This window comes from Lepidochelys kempii, chromosome 7, assembly GCF_965140285.1.
Source record: "Lepidochelys kempii isolate rLepKem1 chromosome 7, rLepKem1.hap1, whole genome shotgun sequence".
Taxonomy (NCBI): Eukaryota; Metazoa; Chordata; order Testudines; family Cheloniidae; genus Lepidochelys; species Lepidochelys kempii.
Window position 1 is genome coordinate 52,500,399 of NC_136386.1, and position 23,962 is coordinate 52,524,360.

The window sequence follows — 23,962 nt, forward strand, 5'->3', positions numbered from 1 at the left end:
TTTAAACAGTCCTGAAAAGATAGGAATGTGGGCTCTATTCCAAAAATTTGATTGGTATCAAGTGTTATCTAATAGGTACTGTGAGAATGTTGCCTAAGCATCTTCTCATACAGATAAAGTGTCACTTATGATTTCTTGAGTAATAAACATCATGCACATAAGGCTGTGACACTCTGATCCTCAACCCCCCTGTCAAGGTTCCTTCCCCACTCTGAACTCTAGGGTACAGATGTGGGGACCTGCATGAAAACCTCCTAAGCTTACTTTTACCATCTTAGGTTAAAACTTCCCCAAGGTACAAACTATTTTACCCTTTGTCCTTGGACTTCCACTGCCACCACCAAACGTTTAGCTAGGTTTATTCATTAGGAAAGTGTTGTTTGGAAACATCTTTCCCCCCAAAATCCTCCCAACCCTTGCACCCCACTTCCTGGGGAAGGTTTGGTAAAAATCCTGACCAATTTGCATAGGTGACCACAGACCCAAACCTTTGGGTCTTAAGAACAATGAAAAAGCATTCAGTTTCTGAAAAGAAGGATTTTAATAGAAGTAAATAGAAGTAAAGAAATCACCTCTGTAAAATCAGGATGGTAGATACCTTACAGGGTAATTAGATTCAAAACATAGAGAATCCCTCTAGGCAAAACCTTAAGTTACAAAAAAGACACACAGACAGGAATATTCATTCTATTCATCACAGCTATTTTCTCAGCCATTTAAAGAAATCATAATCTAACGCATATCTAGCTAGATTACTTACTAAATTCTAAGACTCCATTCCTGTTCTGTTCCCGCAAAAGCATCACACAGACAGACAGAGACCCTTTGTTTTTCTCCCTCCTCCCAGCTTTTGAAAGTATCTTGTCTCCTCATTGGTCATTTTGGTCAGGTGCCAGCGAGGTTATCCTAGCTTCTTAACCCTTTACAGGTGAAAGGATTTTTCCTCTGGCCAGGAGGGATTTTAAAGGTGTTTACCCTTTCCTTTATATTTATGACACCCCCTAATTAAGAATTCTCATATGATTGAGATTTTTTTGTACAAATGCTTACTTTTGCTTTTTAAAGGTTTTTCATGCCTGTTATCATCATGATACATAGATGTGTGTGTTATATGGGTTTATATATTTCAGATTCTTCAGAATTTCAGAAAACTGATTTTTCAAAAAAAACCTTGAATAGGAAAGAAACTCCCTGTAATAAACATAAGTATGCCATATAAGGCAGGTAAGAAGAGGGTTTCCATATACATATTCTGTTGATTTCTGAACATATTAAACAGTGTCTGCAAATACCCCTGCTTGTGCTTTTTTTTAAATTCACATTCTTGTGCAGTTATATTTCTTATCCTGAGTTACTATGATTTTACTTTGTTAAAATGTTACAGGTGATCTCATTATTTCAAATGAAATGTGATTTCCATGGATCAAATAGTGCCAGACTTTGTAAGCCAGAAATACTTGGAACTTATGCACATAGCTCAAATGTATTTATTTAGCCCTTGCAAAAAGAAAAGGAGTACTTGTGGCACCTTAGAGACTAACCAATTTATTTGAGCATAAGCATATTTAGCCCTTGTGATTGGCCGATGAATGATGCGGCATTGTGGAGTTTGTGGAGTTTGGCTTTCCCTGCTTATATGTCTGCAATTTTCATGTCATACCTACAACATAAACGCTGATTATTATAAGCATAGATATTTTATGTCTGTAATTTTGTGAATGTTAACAGTGTGTAAAGTTCTCTTCTGTGATCAATGCTTAGTGAAATCTTCTGAGGAAAAAATTGCAAAGGTCTGACATATAAGAGGAGCAACACATATCCTGAAGGAATGAATAAAGCAGGCAGACTTAACCTGAGTTGAGTTGCTGCCAACTTTTCTTTGGAAGGTAAGCAATTCTTTTTCTCACGTAATAAAGACACAGAACACAATGGAATCTTCAGCATATACATGATGATCCTGATCCCCCAACACTGGGATTATTTTAAGTGTTAAATTTACCTTCACTGGGACCAGGATTAGTTTTCTTCACATTTCCAAGAAAATCTCCTTTGCCTACATATGTAGGCAGTGTAACAATGTATTTCTCAGTTACATGACAAAATATAAATATTACCAAAAAAGCGTAACATTTATCTTTATTTCTCAAGTACATTATCCACTGTATCCTACAAACAACAACAGTCCTTAAGCAATGACTTCTAGTTTATTTTATTTTTTTTAACATCTACTTAGAGTCATATACTGAACCCTTCCCTTCTCCCTCCCCCTTACCAAAGGCTGGACGACCCATTCTGTATTCAGATATCTTGTAAACGTGTATGCCTTATAATGAGTCTATGACTTTGAAAATATTTGATAATTGCTTAAGCATAACAGTTGATGTCATCACCACATCTCCATCTTCTCTGATTATCAGAGGGGACACTTTTCCATTCTGTGCTTTCCCATTCTGCCAAAGGAAGAAAGATTGTTGTTGTGCACACCATGAAACAAGCCCTATAATTCTTTGAACAGTACCATGACAGTCCACGGGGTGGACATCAAGGAATAATAAAAAATCCCACTCCCTGAGCTCCTTTGTGGGTGGGGGGCAAATTCGTCAACTTTCTGGCCAAGCCACTTGACACATCCTATCGTGTTCCAATTTAGGCAGGCTTGGATGCCATTTTGAGGCTAACCCAGTGAAAGACCAGTATGTCGCCAACAAAATGGGCAAAGTATGGAAAAATACAGAAAAGCATGGGAAAAAGAAAAGGGGGGATCTGGGCACATCATGCAGACCTTATGCAGGAACTGACAAACCTTAAAGAAATACAACGCCATTTTCTTCTATGCACCTGACAGATGTTGGTTTTACAGTACCGAAACCGTCAATCATGATGCACCAAGTGGAGCTAAAACTGGCCTGCTACATTGCCTGCCACTCAGCGGTTAGTTCCGTGAATCACCTCGGGGAACTTCTTGGATCAGCTTTCAAGAGCTGTTAGTCTGCATCACACAAAATGCACAGTGTTAATAAACAATCTTAGTGCTCCCTGCATGTTCTCTGACCTCATCAAAGACAGTTGTGAGTCTCAGTATTCACTGGTTATAGATGAGAGCACAGATGTTGCTGCAGTAAAGGAGCATTGCGCTACTTCAGCTCCTCCTTAAAGAAAATTGAGTCTACATTTTTGGGACTAGTCATTTTGGAAAGTGAAACAGCAGAAGCAATTGCTACAGCACTGATTCAGTTTCTTGACAGTGTTGGTCTGGATTTCAGCAAGTGTATTGAGATTGGGACTGATGGCTGTAACATCATGGTTGGGAAGGAAAATTCCATCTACATACATCTCCTCCAAAGGAATGAGAATCTTAGGCTGATCAAATGTGTATGTCACACAAACCAGGTGTGTGCCAGTAAAGCTGTAGAAACACTATCATGCAATCTAGAGCTTTTAGCCTCCCATTCCTAAAGCTGTTTTTTTCACAGGCCTCTGAGACAGTGTGAATATGCAAAGATAAATCACAGTAACATGCCACTGAAGCTCGTTCAGCTATCAGCCACTAGATGGCTCTCCATTTATGATTGTCGTGTGCACATACTAGATCAGCGTTTTTCAACATTCAGGTTACGACTCAATACTCGGTCACTGCATGTAAGGCACTGGGTCGCTCTGGTCAACACCGCTGACTGGGAGGTTAAAAGTCCCGTTGTCGGTGCTGGCCAGCTAAGGCAGGCTAGTGCCTACCTGCTCCGATACCATGCTGTGCCCCGTAAGCGGCCAGCAGCAGACCCAGCTTCTAGGCAGGGGGGCAACGAGGCTCCACGCACTGCTCCTGCCCTGAGCACCGGCTCTGCACTCTGAGGGTGGTGCCTGCGGGCAAGAGCTGTGCAGAGGTGCTTGCTTGCCTCCGCCTAGGAGCCGGACCTGGTGCTGGCAATTCTGGGGCACATCATGGTCTGTGGTGCCAGGACAGGTGGGAAGCCTGCCTCTGCACCCCAGCTGTGCCACTGACCAGGAGCCATGGGAGGTAAGTTTGCACCCCAACCCTGCAACCCAATCTCCTGCCCTAGCCCTGAGCCCCTCCCAAACCCAGAACCCCTTCCTGCACCCCACATCTCTCAGCCCCACCCCCACACCAGAGCCTGCATCCCCAGCCCAGAGCCCTGACCCCCGCTCACACCCCAACCCTCTGCCCCAGCCCCGAGTCCCCCACCCCCAATCTGAAGTCCTTCCTGCATCCCACACCCCTCATCCCCGGCCCCAGCCCAGAGCCCTGACCCCCTCCTGCACCCCAACCCCTTGCCCCAGCCCAGAGCCCCCTCCTACATCCTGAAACCCTCATTCCTGGCCCCGCCCCACAGCCCTTACCGCCGCACCCCAACCCTCTGCCCCAGCCCTGAGCCCCTCCCACACCTCAAACCCCGCATCCCCAGCTTTGTTGGGTCATGGGCATCAACAATTTTCTTCAGCTGGGTCCCCAGAAAAAAAGTTTGAAAACCACTGTACTAGATCATTGGGACAAGTTAAAGTTGCATTTTCAAGTGAACAAAGATGAACAACAATGCTATGATGCAGAAGTTCTGTATCAGATGTATTGTGACCCTGCTAATAAACTGTATTAACAGTTTCTAACACCAGTTCTGCAGAAATTTGCCAGAATCAACAAACTGTTCCAACTCGAATCTGGTGGTAATGCCTTCAAAATGCTGGACTGCCTCCAGTCTTTCTTTCGTACTCTTACATCAAGAGTGTCACTTTCAGAAAGGATCACTTTAGCTGATGGTAAACTCCTTGAAGTCAATTTGTGTGACCCATGGAGCCACTTGCCACTGTGTGCTGTTAATTTTGGCATACTGTTTACTGTTGCTTTAGGAGATGCAAAGCTTGACAATGCTGTTGAAGCTAATAGATGCTGAGACTTCCTTCTTGAAGCTGCTAAACAAGTGCAGTCAAGATTTTCAGCAAATATTAATCTGTGGAAATCTAGGTCAGTGTTCAGTCCGTCAGCTGTTCTCGCTCAGCTAATGACCATCTCCATGCTGAAAATTTTCAAAGGTTACTTGGGGGCCTTGGATGCACAGTATCAAGCCATCAACTTCCGGTAATGGAAGAGCATGGATGACAAAAATGCAGAGCAGTTCTGGGTGGAAGTATACAAATTTCAAGACAGTAGCGGTGAACGGTTCTTTAAAGAACTAGCCCACTTTCCCTACTCGCCATGCCTCTGAGTAATGCTGATGTGGAACAAGTGTTCTCTCAGATGAACAATGTGAAGTCCAAGCACTGGAAAAGGGTGGATCACCAGACTCTGAGCAGTTTACTGCATGTTTGCTATGGGTTAAGAAGACTGGGAATTTGTTGTAAGGATTTTGTCCTGCACAGAGAGAAGCTTCATTAGGGGAAAAAGAAAAGGAGTACTTGTGGCACCTTAGAGACTAACAAATTTATTTGAGTGTAAGCTTTCGTGAGCTACAGCTCACTTCCATCTGATGAAGTGAGCTGTAGCTCACAAAAGCTTATGCTCAAATAAATTGGTTAGTCTCTAAGGTGCCACAAGTCCTCCTTTTCTTTTTGCGGATACAGACTAACACGGCTGCTACTCTGAAACCGTTCAGTAGGGGAATGTACCACACTGAGGCTACCGAGACCACGGAGAATGGGGAGAGCAAGGATGACCTTTTTTGTTCTAGTTCTAGTTTTTGCTGCACACAACATTTAGCTACATATTAAAAATATGAAAATAATACATTTGTGCGTACTTACATTATTACTAAAAAAATGGAATTTGTATCAACACCCCCACTCCACTCCCTGTGGAAAGGGCTGGGCTTGTTTTTGGCTTGCTTGAAAGGGGTTGGGCTTGTTCTGGGCTAATTTTGAAAGGCACTGCCATTTTTTATTCTCGTGAGACTTGGCAACGTTTCCTTTGAGTGCACCCATTGACATGTTGGCTTCAATGCACAATTCCCCCTTAATGCTGAGAGAAGCTGCCCGTGCCCAGGGGACATGGGGCCCCCAGGAGGCAGGGTCTGGGGCAGAGGGCTGCAGTGCAACCAGTTGATCGTTGGGACCCAGGAGCAACTGGGATGTGGCTCTGGGAGCGATGGCTGGGGTCACTCAGTCCCAGCAGCAGGAAGTCAATCTCATTCCCTGCAGTGTCTGTGGGATGCTGTGGGGATGCCATATTTCTTGCAAGATGCCCGAGTCCCGGGGGCTGCTGCTGGGGATCCTGAAGCCCTGGCTGCTGCCAGGAGTGGTGAGCAGTAACATTTCCGCTGCTTCAGTGCAGAGACCCCAGCCTGGCCAAGATGCCCCTTCCTGGGCCCCAGCCCCTGCTCCTTCAGAGGCCACTACTTGGACAAAAGGCAAGAGAGACCTTTCCATTCCCTCACCCCCGAGCGGTGCCCCCCTGGCTGCAGGGGGAGGGTTTGGCTGGCTTGGCCGGCTGCTCCCAGCTGATCTGGTGGCAATTCCCTGCCCTGTGCCCAGGAAAGCTGCCGCCAGCTCCCATTCTTTGCAGGGCGTGTGAAGCCAGCCTGCACGAGCCACCCCACACACTAATCAACCCATGCACCCTCCACCACCAGTACACCATTTCACCTTTCCCCACTCATACACAAATACACCCTTCCCCCCTCCCCAACCTATCCACCTTCTCCACACATTGACCCATCCAACCGCCCCACACATTCACATATTTACCCAGCCCCACACATACACCCATAGACCCTCACCCACCTATCCACCTTCCCTCACTCATCCACCCATCCGCCAATCCAACTTCCCCACCCATCCACCCTCCCCCACACATCCATCCATCCACCCATGCATCCTTCCACACCCATCCACTCCTCCACCAATTTACCCTCCCCAAGTCATACTACCATACACCCTCCCTCACCCACCCCACAATACACCTTCGCCCACCCATACAGCCATGGAGCCTCCTCCACCCATTACATTCATCCACCATTGCCATACATCCACCCATCCACCTATCCCCCACCATTCACCCTCCTCAATACACATACACCTTGCCCCAACCATCATCACCCACCCTCCCCCACATCCCAATACACATTCCTCACCAATCCTCCCAGCCCTATACACTCTTCCCCATGAATACACTTGCCCACACCCATACACCACCCCATACACCCTCCCTCATTATCCCATCAATCCCCATCAACACTCTTCACTCATCCTCCCATTCCCAATACACCCTTCCCCACCCAGCCACCCTGCTCCTTACACCATCCCTGATGTATGTACCTTCCCCTTCCACCCATCAATCCCCATACACCCTATCAAACCCATCCACTCTTCCACCTAGCCACCCTCTCCCACCATCCACCATATACCCATTGACCCAAAGATCCTCATCCACCCATGCACCAATATTCTCTCCCACAACCATACACCCTCCCCTACCCATACACACTCCCTCACCTATCCACATCTCCTCCCACCCACCCATCCACACCCATCCACTCATACACAATAAAGCCATCAAAATATACACCCTCCCCCACCCATCTACCAACCCACCAATCCATGCTCCCCCACCCATTGACCTATCCACCAACTCCCAATGCAACCATCCATCCACCCTTCCCCACCCATCCACTTAGTCACCTATGCATACTCCCCGCCCTTTCACCAAGCCACCCTCACCCAGCCATCCACACATCCACCAGCACCAATATGTACCCACCCATGCATGCTCTGCTACCCATCTACCCACCTTCCCCAGGCATACACCCATAACCCCTCCCCAACCCATCCACTCATCCGCATCCATCCACCCTCCCCACTGATCCCCCAAACCACCCTTCCCCATCAATCCATCCAACCACTCATCCGCAATCCCCGACCCTTACCCTCATACTCAGATTTTCCAGCAACTTTGTCATCCTAAACTATCAGTAGTGCTTGGTTGAAGTAAAGAATTTTGAAGAGAGATCACCCCTGAATAGTCAGGAGAGATTCCTAACTGATTTGCAATGTAGGTTCGCTGAGGACTTTTTGGCCCTCAATGGTTGCTTAGTTGCAATGAAGAACTTTCATGAACCAATATCCACTGAAATATCAGGAGAGCATCTTAATGCTTTGCAATAAAGATTGAGAGCATTTCAAATGGGTGATCACCAGCGAAAGATTGCTTGGTTGCAATGAAGAACTTTCACGACAGACATCATCTGAATTGTCAGGAGAGATTCCTAATTGCTTTGCAATGAGTTCTCTTAGAACTTTGCTGCCCTGAAGGATCAGCAGGGATTTCTTTTTTGTTTTTAATGAAGAATTTTCACGAATCTATCATGTCTGTATTGTCAGGAGAGATGGCTAAATAATTTCCAATGATGAATATCTGAGAAATTTGTCCCCCTGACAATCAGGAGTGACTTGTGGCTTGGTTATAATGAAGCATTTTCATGAACTGGTGGTGAAGGGATAAATGGAAATATGGCTGGATGGGTGGATGAGGGTGAATGGGTAAAAGTGGAGAAGGTGTATTGGTGGATGAGGGAAGCGGCCTTCATGTAACCCATGTATCAACATGGGTTGAAGTGAGCTGTAGCCCACGAAAGCTTATGCTCAAATAAATTGGTTAGTCTCTAAGGTGCCACAAGTCCTCCTTTTTTTATAACTCAGAAAGGGTATTGTGACATCAGTCAACAGAAAATGAGACTATTGGTTCTTGTCTCATCTCTTGCTGTAAAAGGCTGTTCCAGAGCTGAGCAATAGCATCAAAACTTTCAAAAGTAGCTTTTAATTTTGAGAGTCTGCATTTCTGGGTTCCCCTGTAAGATGTCTTGAGCCTTGTTTTCAGAAATGTGCAGCTGCATCCATCATTCCCATTGGAATTATGGATGTTTCATATTTTTGAAAAGCATGTCCAAGGTGGGTGTCTCAGATGAGGCTCAGAATTAGAAAATGTATCCTTCAGCTTCCCAACCCTTTCACCCTGTTCCTATTTGTCTCTCTTAAAAATGCTATGATCAAATGTATTCCATAATAGTGATGCTTTTATTAAGCTCCTTACGTTTGCATCCTAGGATGGGGAAATACACAGTATGTTGCAGGGAATAAATATATTTATTGCTGAAAATGTAGGAATATATTTCATATAACATCATAACAAAAGAGTGATAATTCATTTTATAAAAACTATACATAAAGTTATTTAAGTGTAAAAATACCAGTTCATGATACTGTTTATCATAACACGTATGGCCCAATTCTGCCTGGAGTCAATGAGATTACAGAGGCTGTAAATTAATGTAGGATTTGGCCCACTGCATTAATGAAGACACAATGATTATTCACAGAATAATCAAGATAAAACCTCCCCAGCTCTGGATAAAGCTGGCAGGACATACACTGACTTAACTGAAAACCAGAGTGGCAGCCGAGTTTGTTGCTGAAAGATCTATCAGAGCACCTTTTCTGGGGTGCTTTCATTTTTGGATGCTCAATCTGAGACAGTTTGGGCCCAATTTTCAGAGGTACTGAGCTTCCCATAGCTTCATATGAGTTCCTTTGGAGTTGTAGGTGCTCAGCACCTTTGAAGGTGTCTCAAGATGCTCCTCTCCTCGCACCCCCCCAAATTAGAGAACATTCTTGGTATTTTTGGCCTGTATGTCCAAAGAGGTTCTGATAAATAACAGCTGTTTCATCTCAGGTCATTGTCTGTCATGAGAACAAAATTCTTTATAAAATATTCTCAAGTGTTTGTATTAGAAATGGGCCAAAACCAGCCAAAAATGTGGAGTAAGTTTGGATCCAGATCTGAATTTTGTTACAGGGTTCTAAAGCTGCCTGGATTTAACATCCTCTTCCTCCCCAAGTCTGGATCCTGCTCTGACTTTTGCAGTTTGGGTCCAGCTCTAGCTTGGCTAGCCTACTTTATTTACACTTTTGGCTCTGCACTTGGGCAGCAATACTGGCGGTATCCTGAGAGATCCTGTCCTCCAGAGAGTTCTAACCCGGTTCTGTAGAACCAATAGGTTCCTGATAGCCCAGATGAGCAGAGGAAATTCACTTAAGGTTTTGGAGAGTTATTCAAACTCTGAATCTTTTGAAGTTTGCCTGTTAGTTTCTGAGAGTGTCCTAAGGTTCCGGATATATGTGAAGTTAAGGCTTTAGTCAGCAGTAACTTGAGTCTGTGGACTTTGTTAGCTAAACAGCTCAGCTGTCTCATTCCAATTTAACAGACAGAATTCCCTTCCCCCAATAGGCAAAGGCTAGTTTTCACTCCATGTGGGTGAGTCCTTGGATTCTGAGCTTGTAGCAAAAAAAAAAAAAGAAGAAGAAGAAGTGGGCTTATGGCACATGCACAGAGATGCTGCTGTAGTCATGGCTTCAGTGGGACCTTTTTAACCATGGTCTGTGTCCTCTGAATCTGTTAAAGATGGGCAATGGATGAGTGGCAACAGTGCAGCCTCCAAACAGCTGGGCATAGCTTTAAAGCTATCTAGTAGATAACAGAGGGCAGGCCTATAGATCTGAGCTGGAAAAAGAACTACCCTGGCTTGTAATAGAGACTTAAAACTTTCCTTTCCATCCCCAATCTCCCTATTATTTTAACTTTCCCAGCAGAGGGAGCCCCAATCCAGCACTTGATCCACAGCCATAGGTTTAAGTTCATCTGGCTTTTTTTCCTCTTAAATCCTATGGCACATGGTGATGGACAGGTAGCCAAACAGCAGAACAGGAGCCTTCACCCAACGTTGCCATAAACTTTAAAAACAGGAGCCTGCGTTTTGCTCCTAATAAAGTGGCCTGGCTTCCAAAGTCCTGAGTGCCCGGTGAAACCAAGGACCTGGGTGGGCAGCTCACTCAGCACTTTTAAAAATCAGGCCACTTATTAGGTGCTGAACGGCTGAAGGCCCCAGTATCCTGCAATAATCTCTGCATGGCTATAACCCTCTGTCTGCATGGGGACCCACTGAGCTCAGTGAAGCTACAGATGGGCAAAGGGGGACAACCACACAAGGCTGGGACCTAACCATGCACTTACAAATCCAGCTTTAGAAAATCTTGGCAGGTGGCTTTGATTGGCAGGGGAGAGGGATAGCTCAGTGGTTTGAGCATTGGCCTGCTAAACCCAGGGTTGTGAGTTCCCTCTTTGAGGGGGCCATTTAGGGATCTGAGCCAAAAATTGGGGATTGGTCCTGCTTTGAGCAGGGGGTTGGACTAGATGACCTCCTGAGGTCCCTTCAAACCCTGATATTCTATGACTTGGCCATTGCATGGGAGCTCAGTAAAACTCCCCAGCCAGGCACTGGTGGGTGGAGACATCTTCAAAATGTGCAGACTTGTTTGTAATACCCACAAGTGGAGATATCAAAAATCCCTTGAGTCTTGCACTGCTGCCCACACCCAGCAATGTCTACTACATGTAGTCTTACAGTCTTTGTTTTTCATTAAGGCACTGGTGTTCCATTAGGGTCTAGCCTATTTCTGCTGAATAAAGCCCGGGAGATCAATAATACTTCATAAGCAGGAGAACTTAAGGTAGCTTGTTTATGAAATTGTATCAAACCTGCTTGGTTATTATTGCTGAGATGGTAACTATATTCCTGGTATATAGCAGTATTTTAAGTTCACTTTTACATTCATGTCAAAAGTAAACTCTAGTACAGGTGAGCACCCCACCCTTCAGCAAATCTTTCTTTTACCTCTCCTCCCTCCCCACTGCCTTGATGTTGATCCTGCTGTAGAGCGTAGTATGCACAATGTAGCCTCATGGTTTTCAATTTCATGACCAGGAGCGCCCCAGCTCATTTATCTCTGAAACAAGAACGTAGGCTGTGGAATGAGGGAGGCACTCTTCTCCCTTACACAGTCAATTGCTTTTCCATCACAGACCTACCTAGAGGATGGGCTGAATCTGTTTCTATTCAGATTTGATTATGGGATGCTCTCAAGTGCTGAGGGATGGGGTGGATTCTCCATCACTTGGAATCTTTCAAGCAAGACTGGATGTCACTCTAAAATATATGCTCTAGATCAATGGCAAGTTAGTGCATTTAATGCAAGGATTGCTGGGTGAGTATCTCAGGCCTGAGTTGTACAGGAGGGCAGACAATATGATCAGAATGTACATAGAATCATAGAAGATTAGGGTTGGAAGAGACCTCAGGAGGTCATCTACTCCAACCCCCTGCTCAAAGCAGGACCAACCCCAACTAAATCATCCCAGCAAGGGCTTTGTCAAGCCGGGCCTTAAAAACCTCTAAGGATGGAGATTCCACCACCTTCCCAGGTAACCCGTTCCAGTGCTTCACTACCCTCCTAGTGAAATACTGTTTCCTAATATCCAACCTAGACCTCCCCCACTGCAACTTGAGACCATTGCTCCTTGTTCTGTCATCTGCCACCACTGAGAACAGCCAAGCTCCATCTTCTTTGGAACTCCCCTTCAGGTAGTTGAAGGCTGCTCTCAAATTCCCCCTCACTCTTCTCTTCTGCAGACTAAATAAGTAAAGTTCCCTCAGCCTCTCCTCATAAGTCATGTGTCCCAGCACCCTAATCATTTTTGTTGCCCTCTGCTGGACTCTCTCCAATTTGTCCACATTCTTTCGGTAGTGGGGGGCCCAAAATTGGACACAATACTCCAGATTTGGCCTCATCAGTACCAAATAGAGGGGAATAATCACTTCCCTTAATCTCCTGGCAAAGCTCCTACTAATGCAGCCCAGTATGCCATTAGCCTTCTTGGCAACAAGGGCACACTGTTGACTCATATCCAGCTTCTTGTCCACTGTAATTCCCAGGTCCTGTTCTTCAGAACTGCCGCTTAGCCAGTTGGTCCCCAGCCTGTAGCAGTGCATGGGATTCTTCTGTCCTAAGTGCAGGACTCTGCACTTGTCCTTGTTGAACCTCATCAGATTTCTTTTAGCCCAGTCCTCCAATTTGTCTAGGTCGCTCTGGACCCTATCCCTATCCTCCAGCAAATCTACCACTCCTCACAGCTTAGTGTCATCTGCAAACTTGCTGAAGTGCAATCCATCCCATCATCCAGATCATTAATGAAGATGTTGAACAAAACCATCCCTAGGACCGATTCCTGGGGCACTCCTCTTGATACCGGCTGCCAACTAGACATTGAGGCGTTGATCACTACCTGTTGTTTCTTTCTGGCCTTAAAAAACTAGGTAGTTTTACCCCAAATTAGTCTTCATTTTAAAACAAATATACATGGGCCAGATCCTCAGCTCTTGTAAATGACAGTAGTTCTGTGGGCTTAGTTACTGGGGCTACTTACAGCAATCAGACCTTACCCAAGTCTTTGCCCATGGAAACATAGCTTGGTAATGGGATGCAAAATCATTTCTCTGCTGGAGGAAGGAAAAACCTCCTCCCTGATAAGTCTTTTACCTTGGTCCATTGGATTCAGATGCTCAGAAAGACCAGATTTTTTCATTCTTTGTGCTTTGTCCCAGAACAATCATGGAGTTCCTCTCCGTCTTCCTCTGATCCGAAGTCATAACATCTGGCCTAAACCAATGGGAAAATGCTATCAATGTTTATAGGACTCAGAACACAGGTTGTGTTTTTGCACATATTTCACTGGGCCTGCATGCACACATCTGAGCTGCATCCAGATCTGTTATTTTCTCCAGCTCCAGCCTAAATTTCCAAAACATATGCCATCAAAATATTTGTGGCAGCATCCAAAAATGGAGGCTATAAAACATTTTTGCTTGGCAGTGAGTCCCAGCATAACAAACAGGCTGGCACACATACTATCTGCAGGAAAATATGCAGTATGTCCCCACATGGGGGGTGGGGAATGACAGGCAGAAAATATCAAATCAACCCTATTACTGGGAAGTTTCACCTTTAAAAATCCAGTTCTTTTGGTGGGCAGAAAAATGCTGTTTGGATGAGTCTTGGCTTCAGATTTTTGATGTGTGTACAGCCTGATTGAAGGGCCCATTGAAGTCATCATAAAGATTCCCTTTGATTTTAATGGGCTTTGGATCAGACACAGTGGGCTGGTGAAAGATCGAAGCTGAGCCAGCTGAAATTTTTTGAACTTTTTTTAAAGCCTTTTTGGAAATTGAAAATGTTCATGAAATTTTTTGACATAAATATGACTTTTTAACTCAAAATAATTATCAAAGTGGTTATAGACATTTTTTGTTACCCAAAGCCACCATTTTGGTACAATTTTGCTTTAAAATGATGAACAGTTATGTAAAATGAATCATAGAATCATAGAATCATAGAATATCAGGGTTGGAAAGGACCCCAGAAGGTCATCTAGTCCAACCCCCTGCTCAAAGCAGGACTAATTCCCAGTTAAATCACCCCAGCCAGGGCTTTGTCAAGCCTGACCTTAAAAACCTCTAAGGAAGGAGATTCTACCACCTCCCTAGGTAACGCATTCCAGTGTTTCACCACCCTCTTAGTGAAAAAGTTTTTCCTAATATCCAATCTAAACCTCCCCCACTGCAACTTGAGACCATTACTCCTCGTTCTGTCATCTGCTACCATTGAGAACAGTCTAGAGCCATCCTCTTTGGAACCCCCTTTCAGGTAGTTGAAAGCAGCTATCAAATCCCCCCTCATTCTTCTCTTCTGCAGGCTAAACAATCCCAGCTCCCTCAGCCTCTCCTCATAAGTCATGTGTTCCAGACCCCTAATCATTTTTGTTGCCCTTCGCTGGACTCTCTCCAATTTATCCACATCCTTCTTGTAGTGTGGGGCCCAAAACTGGACACAATACTCCAGATGAGGCCTCACCAATGTCGAATAGAGGGGAACGATCATGTCCCTCGAGCTGCTCGCTATGCCCCTACTTATACATCCCAAAATACCATTGGCCTTCTTGGCAACAAGGGCACACTGCTGACTCATATCCAGCTTCTCGTCCACTGTCACCCCTAGGTCCTTTTCCGCAGAACTGCTGCCTAGCCATTCGGTCCCTAGTCTGTAGCTGTGCATTGGGTTCTTCCATCCTAAGTGCAGGACCCTGCACTTATCCTTATTGAACCTCATCAGATTTCTTTTGGCCCAATCCTCCAATTTGTCTAGGTCCTTCTGTATCCTATCCCTCCCCTCCAGCGTATCTACCACTCCTCCCAGTTTAGTATCATCCACAAATTTGCTGAGAGTGCAATCCACACCATCCTCCAGATCATTTATGAAGATATTGAACAAAACCGGCCCCAGGACCGACCCCTGGGGCACTCCACTTGACACCGGCTGCAAACTAGACATGGAGCCATTGATCACTACCCGTTGAGCCCGACAATTTAGCCAGCTTTCTACCCACCTTATAGTGCATTCATCCAGCCCATACTTCCTTAACTTGCTGACAAGAATACTGTGGGAGACCGTGTCAAAAGCTTTGCTAAAGTCAAGAAACAATACATCCACTGCTTTCCCTTCATCCACAGAACCAGTAATCTCATAATAAAAGGCGATTAGATTAGTCAGGCATGACCTTCCCTTGGTGAATCTATGCTGGCTGTTCCTGATCACTTTCCTCTCATGTAAGTGCTTCAGGATTGATTCTTTGAGGACCTGCTCCATGATTTTTCCAGGGACTGAGGTGAGGCTGACTGGCCTGTAGTTCCCAGGATCCTCCTTCTTCCCTTTTTTAAAGATTGACACTACATTAGCCTTTTTCCAGTCATCCGGGACTTCCCCGGTTCGCCATGAGTTTTCAAAGATAATGGCCAATGGCTCTGCAATCACAGCCGCCAATTCCTTCAGCACTCTCGGATGCAACTCGTCCGGCCCCATGGACTTGTGCACGTCCAGCTTTTCTAAATAGTCCCTAACCACCTCTATCTCCACAGAGGGCTGGCCATCTCTTCCCCATTTTGTGATGCCCAGTGCAGCAGTCTGGGAGCTGACCTTGTTAGTGAAAACAGTCACTCAATCAGTTTCAAACTCTTCAAAATGAAAGCAATGGAATCTCTTCCCAAATGTGGGTATTTTTAATGTAGTAACCAATTGCTGCTCTGGGGCATGGAGTGCTCTCAGGATATTCCTGTAGTACAGTCACGGGGTGTGCTCATGCAGACATCCCTGAGCTACTTTTAATCCTGCTATCTTGGGTCCTAGGGCAGAGAAGCTGTGGCAGCTTAAGCTGTATAAACCCACCCAACCCCCTGAAGTCACACAGCTAACCCATGCTGAAGTGCCTGCAGCCGCAGCTTCGCTGCTCCAATACTAAAGCTAGCTGAGGTATGTCTGCCTGAGCTCCAGTCATACTCTGTGACAGCAGCATAGACATACCCTCCCAGAACAGTACCACATGAGCAGCGCATAGATCCTGCTCTGCAGGCAAAAAGGTTCTGGCTCCAGGACTCTTTCTATCCTTGGGCTTTGTGTCAACACAGGCCCCAGTTAGAAGAATTGCTTTTGTGCTGTGGTCACCCATTTATTAGGAACTGAACTGATACCAGGCCCCGCAACAAATCCTATTGGCCACAGAACAGCTATCAAGTAGTAGCAACTTTCAGTTGCTATCAACCTGCGCTGAATTCAGACTGACATCCTAGCAATGAAAGAAGGCCTAACAACCCCCTGGACAGCTTACTCCTACCCAACTCCATTAATGCTACCTTTCTATACGTACATAGACAGAAAAATCAATAGTGAGTGGGGTCCCGTCCCTCCCCAAAACGTCACAGCTCAGATCCAGCTCTAGACAGGATTAGTGAGGAGTGCACCTCTAAAGGCTTGTGGGCTTGCTTCAGAAAAACTTGGATGCCCCTGAAAATAGCTAGGAGGATTCCATTGCTTTCAATTTTCATGGCTGCTTCTGGGCTCTAGCCCTGAGAGAAGCTGCTCTTGCTGTATTTGTAGCTCTCCCAGAATCAGGAAGTATTTGGCAATGCTGTGAGAGCCTATTCTGCCACTCTGCCTATCCTCAGTAGGCTAAGAAAGATCAGGATAGAAAGCAGTCGTGCTATGGAACCATACTTGCCCCTGGAGTGGGGGAAGAGGTTAGGGTGACCAGATGTCCTGATTTTGTCAGAACAATCCAGATATTCGGGGCTTTGTCTTATATAGGTGCCTATTACCTCCCACCCCCTGTCCCCATATTTCACACTTGCTGTCTGGTCACCCTAGAAGAGGTGACTATTCAGATCAAATCATAGACTACTCCTACGGGCTTTATGGTATTATATGGTGCTCAGATACCTTGGTGATGGGTGCAGTAAAAATACCAAGGCAGATTTCCAGTCCAGCTTTCCACGCCTAAGATTGGATTCTCCCCAAAATGTTGGAAGAAGCACCAATGTTTAGCTATTTGTCTGGAGCAAATATTTGATTGTGTGAAGTTCACACATTACTTTAGAACATCTTAAATCCAATAAACCAGCCAAAGAGAAAGGGATGAGGAAGGATCTCTCCTCTCAGGGGGCACCTGGGCTCGAATAAGTTGCTCTCCTTGACTGGATGGACCACTAAGTTATCCCTTCATTCCTTTGCTGAGGACCAGACCCAGGTCTGTGCACCACTTGAGTTCCCTAGTGACGGATAAGCTATGTGCACAGGGGGGAATTTCGCCCTATGTGAGTAAAGAATCAATATGAGAACTGCAAATTCAAAAATTAGTCTGTTTTGGACATTTTGAGGCACACCACATTGCTTGTGGCCATGGGAGCCCATCTCTTGCTATATTAAGCAAAGGGTTCCTTTTCTAATAGGAGAATTGACACGGTCTCCCACAGTATTCTTGTCAGCAAGGTAAGGAAGTATGGGCTGGATGAATGCACCATAAGGTGGGTAGAAAGTTGGCTAGATTGTCGGGCTCAACGGGTAGTGATCAATGGCTCCATGTCTAGTTTGCAGCCGGTGTCAAGTGGAGTGCCCCAGGGGTCGGTCCTGGGGCCGGTTTTGTTCAATATCTTCATAAATGATCTGGAGGATGGTGTGGATTGCACTCTCAGCAAATTTGTGGATGATACTAAACTGGGAGGAGTGGTAGATACGCTGGAGGGCAAGGATAGGATACAGAGGGACCTAGACAAATTGGAGGATTGGGCCAAAAGAAATCCGATGAGGTTCAGTAAGGATAAGTGCAGGGTCCTGCACTTAGGACGGAAGAACCCAATGCACAGCTACAGACTAGGGACTGAATGGCTAGGCAGCAGTTCTGCGGAAAAGGACCTAGGGGTGACAGTGGACAAGAAGCTGGATATGAGCCAGCAGTGTGCCCTTGTTGCCAAAAAGGCCAATGGCATTTTGGGATGTATCAGTAGGGGCATAGCGAGCAGATCGAGGGATGTGATCGTCCCCCTCTATTCGACATTGGTGAGGCCTCATCTGGAGTACTGTGTCCAGTTTTGGGCCCCACACTACAAGAAGGATGTGGATAAATTGGAGAGAGTCCAGCGAAGGGCAACAAAAATGATTAGGGGTCTGGAACACATGACTTATGAGGAGAGGCTGAGGGAACTGGGATTGTTTAGTCTGCAGAAGAGAAGAATGAGGGGGGATTTGATAGCTGCTTTCAACTACCTGAGAGGTGGTTCCAGAGAGGATGGTTCTAGACTATTCTCAGTGGTGGAAGAGGACAAGACAAGGCGTAATGGTCACAAGTTGCAGTGGGGGAGGTTCAGGTTGGATATTAGGAAAAACTTTTTCACTAGGAGGGTGGTGAAACACTGGAATGCGTTGCCTAGGGAGGTGGTGGAATCTCCTTCCTTAGAAGTTTTTAAGGTCAGGCTTGACAAAGCCCTGGCTGGGATGATTTAATTGGGTATGGGTCCTGCTTTTGAGCAGGGGGTTGGACTAGATGACCTCCTGAGGTCCCTTCCAACCCTGATATTCTATGATTCTATGAATTCTTCTGTGGATGTGAAAACACCTCAGAGCAGATCATACATCATAACCAGAATGGGCCCATGAAAGTGGATTTGCTTTGACCTAGGTGGAAAAACAAAAACAAAGTGACTTTCCCTATTTGCCTGAATAACTCAAGTGTGACTATGTGTAAAAAGCTACCAGTCTTCACTTCCCTGGGAGCTATCTGTTAGTAGAGGAAATTAAGGTCTAGCTCACTTCAGTTCAATATCACAGGGGACCTGACCCTATTTCAGATGCTGGGGAAGTTACGATAAGTGAAGATTAGATCATCACAGTTTCACATATTTACAAATGGAATAACGGTCTAATGCTCCATTTCCCATAGCTGTGGTCCCAGTGGAGACTGGGTTGGGGGCCAAACCCCAGGCATTTGTAAAAGAGCCATTGCCCCCAGATTTTAAAAATATAAAAAGACTTGTGTTGTTCGTAAATGCTGGTCAGGCATAACCCCTGCACTTCCACCAGCAGGGGGTGCTCTACCTTTGCTGCTGAATCTAGCCAAGCCATCTCTTCTTGCTGTGCCATGTCACCACCTCCATCAGTGGTTGCAGGGAGTGCATCCCCAAAGAGCACAGGAGAGCTGTGTGAGTACAGTGAGGGGAGGTGGGGGTGAAGGTCTGAGAGTGGAGGGGGAGCTGGAAATGGGAAGGAAAGGGGTTGACAGTGGGCTTGGAGTGGGGAGAGGGATTTAATGGAAGGAAAGTCAAAAAGGGTTACAAGGTTTGGGAACAGGAGTGGAAAATCAACATATTTCTGGTGCTTCCCTGTTCCATCCAGATGAGACGTACTGTCTGTTCTTGGGGTATCCCAGCATTTCCATTGGGTCCCAGCTGGGACCAGTAAGTATAGCAGTGATAAAACAATTGTATAAAGAGCTATGGGACCTAGTCCTCAGCTGGTCCCCTTGCCTTCAATGGAGCTATGCTGATGTACACCAGCATAATTCTTATTTATGGAGCACTGGTGATATTCTCAGCACTACACAGAGCAGGGCAAAGACCAGGTAGGATTTTACAGTCAGAAAGAGACAGATGTAGCCAGAAGTCTTTTGAACCCTAAATGCAGTTTGGGTCCAATTCAAGCTTGGAGCAAAGGTTCAGGATGGGTTGTGTTTTCTCCCTGGCTGATTTGCCCATGCCATATATTGTAGCTAAAGCTCTTTGATCTCTTTCTGCTTTGTATTTGTTTCAGTTTCCCAAACAATAGCAGGAAGCTTGCCTGTTGCGTGGATTTGGTCCCATACCAAGTTTTTTCCAGCTGGGAAAGACATTCTGTGAACCATTAGAGGATTTTCCAGCTGTAACTACATGGAGCCTAATTCAAATGTGTCTTCATAATGTAGGTGCACCTTACCTCCCGGAACACTGGGACATTCCTGAATTAAACAGCTGTTCTGCCAGCTGAAAATTGAAAATAGCCTGCATTCTTTGCAGCAATTGCTATCAATACTACTGAGTCCCCAGCTGAAAAAACACGGGAGCGTTGCATAGTGCCATGTAATCCTCCCGCTCTTGTGAGTAAGATATCCAGGCTTTTCCTGTTACCCAGTTACATACACAAATCAACAGAGATTTGTTGGAACAGATGAGAGAGCTTGGAAAACTAAAGGAATATCCACGCAGGGGATGACTGGCAGTGGTGTCATTGTATTTGACTCACCCATATAACATGATGATATGTAGAGATAGACCATGCAATATAAATGTGTTATTAGTGCCCATCCAAGTAACCAGCACAGGTTATCTAGCAGAGGTGGGATGCTCTGCTTTCTGCTCAATTACCCAACCATAACAATGAATAGAAACCATCCAAGTACACACACAATCAGCAAATGATTTTCTGCATCTCAGTTGAATGGAAATCTTTACACCAATTCTGATTTTTCCACCATGTATCTCCAAACTAGATTGGGTACAACATGGGGTTACCATTCCCCTTGAAGGGAAACACATTGGGGGATTGACGGCAGCATATAGCTCAAAAGGATTTGGAATAAAAATTGGTATATGAGCTGGATTTGAATTGGCCATGGCTAGTTACACGCTGTATGTCTCGGGTGAACTGTCCAGAAGTCTGAAGGTTCCTCTGCCATGCTAGGAAAATGGATCTGTTTTACAGCACTTCAATGTTATCCAATGGCATTCACCCAGCACAGCAGGAAATCTTTACAGGCCAGGTGGAAACTTAAATCGACTGGACAAGAGAAGACACAAATAGCTTGTACTTTTACCAGAACTAGCAGCAAACTGCAATGGCTAGAGATGAGGAGGGAGTTGTCTGGTTCAGAAAAGTACTCTCCTGCCAGAGCAGTCATAGAGAAATATTAATTAAGCCCCCTCACTGCATCCTCTCAATTACAAACCAAAGACTCCCATGAACATCCCAGTCCTGGCAGGTATTACCTGTAGAGTTGTGGACAGGACCTCTTCAGAGCTGCCGATGACAGCCCCAACTTGCTTTGGTTTCTCAGCCTGGTCTTCATGAGATCCTTCATTCTGCCCCAAGCGTGGCTTTCACCCTGGGCAGTACAAACCAAGTCACAACTTAGGCTGATACCGAGAGAAAATTCCCTGTCTAGTGGGAAGTACTAAAGGGTGCTTCCAGGACGACTGATTTATAGGGGAGATTTCTGCTTAAAATACTAACTTAACCAGAACATCAGAGTTATTGTCCCTCTTGGTGCCAATACAGAACTGTTCTTTCTTCAGAAAAATTAGTTATCTAGTTTCAGGTCAAACAAATTGATTATAATAGTCCTTGGGAGATTATTCCACAGACTTTATAGTTAGCAATTTCCCCCCACCCTTGGTATTCAGTCTGCAGTTATGACCATTATGTAGTGTGGCTTGAACATGACATGGAAGCAGAGGTTCCTGTAGCCTCCAATAAATTTCTACTACTGCCATTTTCCCTCAGTTACATTGCTGTGCCCATGATAGAGCTTTCCAAGTTAATGTTTTAGAGAGTGAAAGGTATTTGGTGGTTGGTGGGTGGTGCTGGGGATCTGCCTTAGGGCACATTTCACCTCATTGTTTAACTCTATGAAGGACAAAATTAGTTCAACTGATTTGGTTCCTTGCCCACTTACACCTACCCAGGGAGGCTTTACAAAAAAATCATCCTAAAAATCACAGCCTGACTCCTGTATCATTTACACTAGTGTTGGTTACACTGGTGTAACTCAACTGGTTTCAGTAGAGCTGCTCTTGGTTTATCCTGATGTAAATGAGATGAGAATCAGGCCCAGATTTTTTTCCTTTCATATCAGCAACCAACACCAATTCAAAACGTCATTTCTAAATGCTAATTACAATCTGGTTTTATTTTTAACACATCAAGGCCTCTTGTTAACAGTTTTCTAATGTTCTGTCTGGGGCTGAACTTCTCCTAAGTTCATATGGGGTACTGCTTTTGTTATTCCAGTTTCAAAAGCCTTGATATCCAACACTACCTTGTTATAAAATTCCCAGAGCCATTGCTGGGAAACCTTTGGAACCGAAGAAAAATGTTTCCCATGTTAATTGAAAGGCTCCTGAAGTGGTTTAATATGCTACGTAATTGAGTGAAGAAAGCACTGAATTGCAGCCACCTCTGGAGTGGAATCAGACAACTATTCACCAGCACATCCCAGTGCTGCACAATAAGTTCAGGAGAGGAGACTTTATCACTGTTAATCTTATTCAGGGCCTACTAAGTTTCATACCATCTGTTGTAGGCTCAGATGAAGACTGAAATATTAATTTCATTGATACCAAATTAACTTTCCTTAAGTGAGGCCAGGATAATAGCTAAAATAGAAAATCACTATATTTATTATTATTTATTTATATTGCAGTAGGGTCTGAAGGCCTCAGCTAGGTTGGGGCCCATTGTGTCAGGTGCTGTGCAAACATAGAGTATATGACAGCCTCTGCTCAGAAAAGCTTAAACTGTCTACATTAAAGAAAGTCCCAATACAAATTGTTCAATCTCTTTCCTTGTGAAGGATGCGTTGCACAATTGGGTTATCTGTAGTGAAGATGGAGGACAGCTGAGGCAACTCCAGTGAAGAACACTCAGAAGGGGTAACAATCAGCAGATGGGACTGTGGTATTATTGGCTCTATTACTCGGTTGTAAACTTTTGGGGACAAGGATCATCTTTTTTGTTCCGTGTGTGTACGGCACCTAGCACCATGGGCTCCTGGGCCATGACTGAGGCTGGTAGGCACTATGACTGATAACACACATAAATAGTATGTGGAAGGGAAATGCATGTAACAACATCATTACTTACGGGGATACTCTTACCGAGGTCAGCCCCCTGAAAACAAAGGCAAAAGAAAAATCAGAATTAGCCGGAGCGAGGGCTGATCTTGTGGAAAGGGCACTAATCTGGGCTCAGTTCCCCAGCTCTGCCACACACTCCCTGCTTCACCATGGTCAAGTCAATCCATCTCTCTGTCCTCCATCAGTAAAATGGGGATCATACACCTTCCTTACTCCCACCCTTTGTCTTTCATGTCTATTAGGACTGTAAACTCACGTATACAGCGCCTAGCACATCTTGGTTGGCTCCACCAGGCCCTGCTGACATAACTACACTAATGTAAGTGTATCCTAGCTCGGATTTTTTGCTTTACTTTCACTTAGATTGAGGATGAAGTACTGACTGACTGACAAAGATCAGCATTTACCATCTTCAGTTACATTTAATGCTGCATTTCCTATTCTGATTGCTGGGTATCCCATGGAGACCATAGAAAGGTGAAATGCGATGGTGTGGAAAATGCTGATTGTGTTTTAATGGCATCCACATGTCAATAATAGTAGGATCTCCAAACAGTTCTGTTTCAATAGGCACCTAAATTGTGAGAGCTTGATCCTGCAGCCCACTGAAATCACAAGGGCTACTCATGTGCTTAATGTTAAGGTTGTGCTTAAATGCTTTGCTGGGTCAGGGCCAGAGCGCACAGCACCTTTCAGGATCAAGCCTTGAATGTGTCTCTGAAGCTCATGCAAACAATCTGAACCACTTAGGTGTGCAACATTGGCTGGAAACTTCCTACAGGCAGACTTTCCTGTAAGATTCCCACTGCTTCCTCTCTCCTGTGAAGCGGTAACACTGTGATTACAGCCTCTCGCCCAGCATCCCA

The 23,962-nt window shown here is 45.1% G+C and overlaps 1 protein-coding gene across 6 annotated transcripts in view; it reads right to left on the minus strand.

Moving 5' to 3' along the window:
- Window positions 1-23,962, minus strand: part of LOC140914586 (uncharacterized) — a 93,288-nt gene that overhangs the window by 21,564 nt on the left and 47,762 nt on the right. The window contains exons 6-10 of one of the 6 annotated variants that reach the window (XR_012159904.2): window positions 23,104-23,130; window positions 21,231-21,346; window positions 13,372-13,491; window positions 2,804-2,989; window positions 594-2,450 (exon numbers count right to left, since the gene is read on the minus strand). Coding sequence is in view for 5 of the 6 variants with exons in the window: in XM_073352742.2 (XP_073208843.1) it covers window positions 13,395-13,491; window positions 21,231-21,346; window positions 23,104-23,130 (240 nt within the window). In the remaining variant the exon portion in view is untranslated. Of the gene's footprint in view, window positions 1-592; window positions 2,990-10,537; window positions 13,492-21,230; window positions 21,347-23,103; window positions 23,131-23,962 lie in introns of those variants that run through there. The other 5 variants (XM_073352745.2, XM_073352743.2, XM_073352740.2 and 2 more) reach the window with 5 other exon arrangements.